The sequence below is a fragment of the Nothobranchius furzeri genome, chromosome 16 (genome assembly GCF_043380555.1).
Source record: "Nothobranchius furzeri strain GRZ-AD chromosome 16, NfurGRZ-RIMD1, whole genome shotgun sequence".
Lineage (NCBI taxonomy): Eukaryota > Metazoa > Chordata > Actinopteri > Cyprinodontiformes > Nothobranchiidae > Nothobranchius > Nothobranchius furzeri.
In genome coordinates, this window is record NC_091756.1 from 39,076,510 (window position 1) to 39,085,094 (window position 8,585).

The following is an 8,585-nucleotide window of genomic DNA, read 5'->3' on the forward strand; positions in this document are numbered from 1 at the left end:
AGATAGATAGATAGATATACCTTCTCACCCCACCAGAGGGTCCAGAGTTTGGGGACTTTGGGATGGCCTCTCAAATCTCTGGTGCTGAGGTCACTGAGGTGGTTAAAAAGCTCATCTGTGGCAAGGCTCCAGGGGTGGATGAGATCCGCCCGGAGTTCCTTAAGGCTCTGGATGTTGTAGGGCTGTGTTGGCTGACAATATTGCGTGGACATCGGGGTCAGTCCCACTGGACTGGCAGACCGGGGTGGAGGTCCCCTTATTTAAAAAGGGGGACCGCAGGGTGTGTTCAAACTACAGGGGGATCACACTCCTGAGCCTTCCTGGTAAGGTCTATTCAGGGGTTCTGGAGAGGAGGGTTCATCGGATTGTTGAACCTCGGATTCACGAGGCGCAGTGTGGTTATCGTCCTGGCCGTGGAACACTGGACCAGCTCTATACCCTTAGGGGGATCCTGGAGGGTGGGTGGGAATTTGCCAAACCAGTGTACATGTGTTTTGTGGATTTGGAGAAGATGTTTGACCGCGTCCTTTGGGGGGCCCTGTGGGGGTACTCCGGGAGTATGGGGTACCAGGCCCTCTGATACGGGCTGTCAGGTCCCTGTATGACTGGTGTCAGAGCTTGGTCCACATTGCCGGCAGTAAGTCGGGCTCGTTCCCAGTGAGAGTTGGACTCCGCCAAGGCTGCCCTTTGTCACCGGTTCTGTTAATAACCTTGATGGACAGGATTTCTAGGCACAGCCAAGGTGTGGAGGGAGGGAATCCGTTTCGGTGGCCTGAGGTTCAGGTTTCTGCTTTTTGCAGATGATGTGGTCCTGTTGGCTTCATCAGAACATGATCTTCAGCTTTTGCTGGAGCGGTTCGCAGCCGAGTGTGAAGCAGCTGGGATAAGAATCAGCTCCTCGAAATCTGAGACCATGGTCTTGATTCGGAAAAGGGTGGAATGCCTTCTCCGAGTCAGGGATGAGGTCCTGCCCCAAGTGGAGGAGTTTAAGTATCTCGGGGTCTTGTTCACGAGCGAGGGAAAACTGGAGCGTGAGATCGATAGGTGGATTGGTGCTGCATCTGCAGTGATGTGAACGTTGTACCGGTCTGTCGTGGTGAAGAGAGAGCTGAGTCAGAAGGCGAAGCTCTCGATTTACCGGTCGATCTACATTCCTACCCTCACCTATGGTCATGAGCTTTGGGTAGTGTTCGAAAGAACGAGATCATGGATACAAGCGGCCGAAATGAGTTTTCTCCGAAGAGTGGCTGGGCTCTGTCCCTTGGAGGTATGGTGAGAAGCTCGGTCATTCGGGAGGGGCTCGGAGTAGACCCGCTGCTCCTCCACATTGAGAGGAGCCAGTTGAGGTGGCTTGGGCATCTGGTCAGGATGCCTCCTGGATGCCTCCCTGGTGAGGTTTTCTGTGCACGTCCAACCGGGAGGAGACCTAAAGGTAGACCCAGGACACAGTGGAGGGACTATGTCTCTCACCTGGCCACGGAACGCCTTGGGATTCCCCCGGAGAAGTTGGCCCAAGTGGCTGGGGAGAGGGAAGTCTGGGCCTCTCGCCTTAGGCTAATGCCCCTGCGACCCGACTCCGGATGAGCGAATGAAAATGAATGGATGGATGATGGATCAGAAAAAAATGTATGGACAATAAACTACTATCCGTTCATCATAGCTTTAGTCTCAGAAAAGTTCAGTGAAGCATAACAGTGGTGTATATTTCTGTTTTGTATTTCTAATAGTTTAGTTCTCATTCTCTTTAGCATTAATTCAATAATTTGAACTGTGAGCATTATCACTGTATTTATTACATGTATTAAACAGAGGACAAACACTGAGTGGTGAGTTGCAGAACAAGATGAACCCCTCTTGCTTCTTGCTGTTTTTAATCCAACGCTGCTCTTTCATTCACTCTCTGCTGCAGAACCTGATCACCAGAAGAAACATTGTGAGAGATGACTGAGCTCTATGTTCTCAGACAGATTTAAGCTCTCCTCACCTGCTTCATTTCTTCTGTGACAGCTGATAACAAAAGAAGACCTTAAATTACATGATGGACAAGCTGTAAAATCTTTCAACTGGGTGAGGATTTTTGAACTGACCTGCCCAGTGTGAGGATGACAACACCAATGGGCCATCCACAGACACGCCGTACAGCATCTCAGCCAGCCAGGACACATCAGCTGGGTCGTCGACTAAAACCTCTTCTGGATCATCCACCCACAATTCAGCCTCTGCCATCAGCATTAAGACACAACTCATTAACAAATATCAATGTATTTTGGATTATCTACTAAAGTGAGGACTGCTGCATCGTCTTATTCAATAATTTCTTTGTTAGCTGGCCTGATGAAAAGTGCTCACCCCCCACTTCTTCTTTGTTGGTCCAGGCTGCACCACTGCAGTCTGACATGGAGGATGTGAGGTTGTAGAAGTTGAGTCTTTGTCTTAGACCCGCCATGTCACATATGTAGGCCTCTTTGTGGAAGTTACAAGCTGACGAGACACAAAAAGAGAGAAACACAGGTTTGAAAACTTTAAATGGACATAGCTGGAGAGTTATGAATCCTGACCCTGCATGTCTTCTAGCTGTTGGATGTATCCAGTTGCCTCCCTGGTGTTGATGTGGAAGCGGTGGCTGTCCTTGAGGTGCTTCAGTATGTGTTCAGAGTGAAAGGCAGAGTGAGTGTAATACACCAGCTTAGGGAGATCCAGGGAGCCCACTGCAGCGATTTCAAATCTGCAGCCCTGGAGAATCAGATGAAGGGAGGTGCAAATGTGAAAGAGAACAATTTTGAGATTTAAGAAAAGTTCCAAAAAGCAGCTTCAAATGAGATATTTTCTGACAATTTTCTTGAGCTAATTTTCTATGGTCGACACAAAACATGCTTGTGAATTTTTTTGCTCACAATACTGCTCAAATGGAGCAATTTCAGACGTTTTATTCTTGAAGATTTTAGTACTTTCCATAATGAGCCGTTACAGGACTCAGTCACTTTAAGTAAACAAGCTGGAGCTGGCCAAGCCCACCCCTCCCCCACTCAGGCTGCTGTAAGCTGAGAAGCTCCGTTATCCGGTAGGGGCTCAGAGTAAAGGTGTTGTTCCTCCAGCAGCTGCTGCTCTCTGCTCCAGATGATAGGTTATTTTACTCTAATTTGTGACATCACAAATGCAGACCTTTTGAAACAGCTTGTTTTAGGCATGTAGATCCTAAAACCAAAAACGGACAGAAAATGGCTGGATGGGTTTTTTCACATTTGGAGTGCTTATAGCAGCATTAGAGACCAGCATGCAGTACAAAATGATGCAAAAGTTTTTCATAATGTGTCCTCTTAAAGCACCAACCTGGTATGTAAAGTAGTCAATGTCGGTCCAGGAAAAATCTAACAAGGATCGCTTTCCCTCCGCCTCCTCCTGAACACTCACAGAAGAATTCAAGATAAACTTAGGAGCACTCAGAACAAAAAAGTCAAGTAAAAGAAAAGTAAAGTAACATTTGATGAAACACCTGATAAATATGGATTCCTGTCACTGCCACACCAAGAAGGATGGAAGCCTTCAGCGCCTTTTTCTCCTGAGCATAAAGGTGTGATGAGGTTAAATTACCTACACTGGTACAATGAAATTAAGTCCACTTTAGCGACTCTAAACATGTGATTTCCTTTAATGTCTGTAACCTCTGACCTGTCTCAGTCTGTAGAAGGTCATTGCTCCACCCTGGAGGCTCCAGGCCTCTTTTATAAACTGCAGCATGGCTCGGCTGCGGGACAAACCTCTCAACTCGCTGTGCAACTCTGGACCATGCTGGAGAAGGTAGTCTCTTCCTCTGTGCTTGATCAGCTAGCACAAACACACCTTTAATGTTCATATTAATGTTAGGCCCAGAACAAGCTGCACACGAGGAACCTTACATGTCAGGAGGCACATGCTCAGTGGAAAAAACCCACATAGGAACAATCAGGTGAAATTTTAACTCTGAGAGTTCAACAGTATGCCGACCTTTTTTTCTTCTAAGCATTACTAAAGTTAGAATTCTGAGATTAAAGTCAGATTTCTGAAAAAATAATGGTCAGAATTGTCTTTCTTTTCTTTTTTCCTTTTGAGTGGCCCTACTCCTCTTCCGTACTACGGCAAAACCAAAATCACTTTTGAAAATGTTCTAATTTCTTAAATATAGCTTTTATTGAGCTTTGTGTATTTTCTGAAACGCTGAGTTATAGATTTGTGAAATCTATGTTTTCTTTTGTTTCTGCCTGTTTCAAAGAACTTGAACAGTTTTACATGGTGGTGTGGTGATGTCACCTCACAGCAGTTATTTCATTGATCTAAATCCATGCAGTTAGCACATGTGGACTGTTGGACCCCTCTAATGCATTAAATATAAATCTGTGGTTGTAAATTGACCAGAGATTATCTGTGTGTACTGTGCATACAGGATGTGTATATCCGCTTTGGTTTCATGATGGACTGGTGATCTGTCCAGACATGTCTCCCTGCATAAGAATGTGTCAAATCAGATGAGAGACTTAGTGAATTTATAGTTTTACTAATTTGTCACTCTGATTTGTTTTAGTTCCTCACCCAAGAAGGAAAATAATCCTCTGGGAGAAAGTAACACTCATGCTTCCTCTCTTTTGTCTTGTTGTCGGCCCCATCTCTCTGTTCCAGATCTCCAACTTCGGCTTGGAGTGCAGAAGCTGCCAGCTGGAAGAACAGAGCTTCCTGCTGACAGCTCTGAGAACGCAGCACTTCCTGCCTCAGCTCAGCGAAGTACAGCTGCTGTACTTTGCTGCTCCTGATGGAAGACAGGACACGCACAAGCTTAAAAACCTCATTTTGACTTGATGACAGGGACAATTCCCAGATAATATGACTACAGGAAACAAACATACAGAATCAGAAGCCCACTTTCCACATAAAAGTGAATCCTCAAAAACAAGATGAAAGGGACCTGCAATTCAAATAAAAAAAAGTCATTGAGTTTGTTTAAGTCCTCCTAATAAATCCGGAGAATTGTGTTCAACCACCAACCTTTAAAGATCCTCTGTTCCATCTTATGCCAAAATATTTGCTGAGCTTTTTCTCCAAATTGAGAAAGAGATATTCGTTATCTTAAAGAAACAAAAAGATAAACCGGTGCAAGTAAATCAAAAACAGGTTGCAGGTTTTCTCTGTTATGCATCACCTCCCTAAACCTCAGCATTCCTCAGTAAATGAAGGAATAACACATCCTCCTGAGCTCCCACATGTACTAACGTACCTCTGAGGACAGCCAGACCAAACACTTGGAGATCACTGACACCAAGCTGGTGCAGCACAGTGTTCATCACCTCCTGGCCTCTGGCTCCAACCTGGAAATCACGCATCATAACACACCCCAACACTGCTAACCATCACTTTGACGAATAGATGTGCAGTCACAGTCGTTATCAAAGGTGTACACCTGCACAGTGGTCAGCCTCCCTGGGACTGTGTACCAGAGAAGATAGTCTAAACAAATAAAGCTAACTGTGTTTCCATGTTTTTAATTCACGCATCATAATTAAAGTCTAAAACAACACAAAACCAACTCACCCTGACAGTGCAATCCAGGTGCTGTTTGTTGGGTAGAAGGACGCACAGGTGTCGAGTCCATTTTGACTTCATTGTGTTTTAAACTTCCTGCTCAGCTCGGGTCTCCTTATATCCTCCCTCCTCAGTCTCACACATCTCACAGTGGGAGGCTGAGGTAGGAGTGAACATCAAGCTGGTTGATGATCTATAACCATCTGAGGACTGATTCAGAGATGGTGTGGATTAAAGATTTTTGATGTATAAAAGCACTTGGACCATCACATGAGGAGGTTGTGAAACGAGTCACGTTCTAAATTTTGAAAGGTTAAGATGACAAGTCTCAGTCACTCGTTTTCTAAACTACTTATACCTCAGTATGGGTCGTACATGTGTAACACCCACCGATCAGCCCCCAAGATGTTACATAAAGTGAATCTGACCAACCAGCATTAATGTGAGCAATGAAGCACAGAATCGGATTGCTTCAAAAATAGATCATTTATTAAAAATAATTGCAAAAGCTAAAAGTCCATGTGAACGCTCAGTCTGTGCAGGTTGTGCCTACAAAACAGGGCAGGAAGACCAGTTAAAATCCAGGGGGAAGTTGAATTGTCGTAACAAAACCAACATGTATGAAGCCAGGCAGTGACGATGACTTGAGCTTCCCCCAATTGGCCCAGAGCCTCCAGCCGTCCGACTCAGTGCTGGACAGGTGTTTGGTCCTTCTGATCAGTGACTCCTGGTCTCCCCTGTTTGGCACACCTGTGAGCTTCTGCAAGGAGTTCCGTGAATCTTTACCTGCAAAGAGTTCAGCACAGCCGCAATAGATGCAGAGCTATGTGTGCCTTCCCCTTAAGTAGAGCAGTGCCTGATTTCTAATTGAAATCACCTGTGTTGCTGCACCCACACACACACACACACACACACACACACACACACACACACACACACACACACACACACACACACACACACACACACACACACACACACACACACGCACACACACACACACACACACAAACACAGTGTGATACAGCTCAACCAGGTTACATCCCTCCCTTCTTTAATGGTCGTTGTCCTCAACGACCACTCCACGCCAAGCCTCTCCATAACGTGGAGGTGGCACCCCTCTGGTGCTTCAGGCCAACCGTAGTAGCTCGACGACCTCTGGGCTGGTTCCGTGGTTGTCTGGGGGAGAACTTCTAGCTCCTGAACCTGTGCAGACCCAAAACCCTTCCCATGGGGGGTTCCCACTGGGTCAGCCCTCTCCTGGTTTAGTCTCTGGTGCTGGTCTCGGCAAGTTTCCATGGACGACTTTCTCCTGTTCTTCTCTGTTGGGTATTTTATAATTGTATCTTTTTGAGGCCTAAAAGATGCCCAATTTGTGTTATTAACACTTCATGAATCTCTGTGTTTGCCAACTGTGGCTGTTCATGAAAGGTTGAGCAGAGAAGCTTGTTTGCAGTCAAGGATGTTGATTGTGGATTTCCAAGGAAACCTCTCTACCTTTGTAACCTGAGAAGACCCCGCCTTCTCCATCCTTTGCTAAATAAAACCCCTGGCTAACTGAGAATACATGGGAGTGACGTGGGAAAAGCCTCGGAGGAGGTTTTCCCCTGCGTTAACTCTCCATTATTTTGGGGACTCAGGGTAAAATGTCATCCTCGTTGTCATGAGTGTTTATTTCAGGTTCCAGGGTTATGGAGATTAAATATTACCTAACAGTTTGGTTGGAGAATGCGGGCATGCAGAGCTGGTGAGCTGAAGGAGCTTTGTCCGGAGCAGAGTGGGGGCTGGGGTTTCTGCGGCCAGCTTCTCACATGTTGATTCACGCTCATGGACATTACGAATGATTAATCTACTCTCTCTCTATGTGTGTGTCGTCCTTTAAGGTAATATGGGATAAATGAAAAATTACCTATCATTCTCCATCATGTTTAATGACATAAACAGGCAAGTTGGCATCTGGCTGTTTCATGATCACACATGGCCTCTCTTCCCACCTGTCAGCCAGTTTCCCCTGTCTTCTCAGCCTCATGTTCTGAAGGAAGACTCTATGGCCGGGTTGAAACGATGGTGACTGGGACCTTCTATCAAAATGAGTCTTTTGTTGGGTCATTTCAGTATCTTTCAGCTTCCTTGCCTTATGGACTGTTCTAATGGGAAACGGGCTTCAACACAAGCAGTTGGTTTCCGCTTGGTCCTAGTGCTCAGTCAGTGTCTATTTAATATATCGTAATGTTGTTTTGGGACGGTAAAATGTGCAGGGGACAAAAATTTACTTTGGAAATAGTGGGAGGGGGAAATGTCCCCCCCAAATCTACATCCATGAGTTGCACTAAACTGCCACGATAATGAATACACATGTACTGCACTATTAGACACTCATCTACACAGGTTATCAGCAAAACTAAGTTAATTTAGGGGTTACTCGCTCTTTAAACTAAAAGAGGCTGTGGCTTCTTAGGGGTACATGAAATAACTTCTGGGCCTCTTCTGTTTACAGATTTCAGTTCTTTAATCAACTCTGGGGCTTTTTGCATGCAGATGTCGAATTACAAATGCCGACGCTGCAGCTTTAGCTCGCCAGAGACACAACTTCCTAAACTCACTGATTGTAAAAAAACTCACAAGCCCCCAACTGGCTGGGAGTGAAATCTGTTTTAATGTTACCGTCCTTCCAACAGGTCTAAGACTTTAGACAGTTTTATATGATTTCATAATGCTCCTTTAAATTTTACCTGTGAAAACTTAGCACACAATTATAAAGCATAGAAGTTGGGTTTAATACCTAAAGGCACTGCCTACAACCCCATGCAGTTAAGAGTGAATGAATGGATGCCACCACTAGGGGGCAGTTGTATTATATTGACTTCTCTTACGACTCTGGCAAATTATTTCTATTAAATGCGCTTTATCACTGTGCAAAAATGCATGGAGGAAACAAACTTTAGGATCAGTTTCAAGGTGAGAAAATCCCTCAGTCCCACCCAGCCTAGCTTAGATCAGAAATAAGTGGGGTTTTCAAAGCATCATCTGCAACA

At 45.3% G+C, this 8,585-nt stretch overlaps 1 protein-coding gene across 1 annotated transcript; it reads right to left on the reverse strand.

Annotated features, from left to right (window-relative positions):
• Positions 1-1,780: 1,780 nt before the first annotated feature.
• On the reverse strand, positions 1,781-6,560 carry LOC107387590 (FERM domain-containing protein 6). The gene is made up of 13 exons (XM_054749218.2): positions 5,560-6,560; positions 5,246-5,336; positions 5,017-5,096; positions 4,878-4,936; positions 4,567-4,780; positions 3,670-3,825; positions 3,494-3,559; positions 3,331-3,399; positions 2,559-2,733; positions 2,350-2,481; positions 2,088-2,219; positions 1,985-2,007; positions 1,781-1,912 (listed from the first exon to the last, which is right to left on the reverse strand). Exons 1-13 carry the CDS (start codon positions 5,629-5,631, stop codon positions 1,871-1,873), a joined length of 1,311 nt encoding a protein of 436 aa, XP_054605193.2. The 5' UTR covers positions 5,632-6,560; the 3' UTR covers positions 1,781-1,870.
• Positions 6,561-8,585: the final 2,025 nt, after the last annotated feature.

What these genes read in the sequence shown, in the direction of transcription:
- LOC107387590 (XM_054749218.2), bottom strand. Translation starts at nt 5,631, where the DNA reads ATGAAGTCAAAATGGACTCGACACCTGTGCGTCCTTCTACCCAACAAA. An exon ending in AGGATTATTTTCCTTCTTGG is followed by an intron (nt 3,826 to 4,566) that starts GTGAGGAACTAA and finishes TGTTTGTGCTAG; the next exon opens with CTGATCAAGCACAGAGGAAG. An exon ending in GTCATCCTCACACTGGGCAG is followed by an intron (nt 2,008 to 2,087) that starts GTCAGTTCAAAA and finishes TTTTGTTATCAG; the next exon opens with CTGTCACAGAAGAAATGAAG.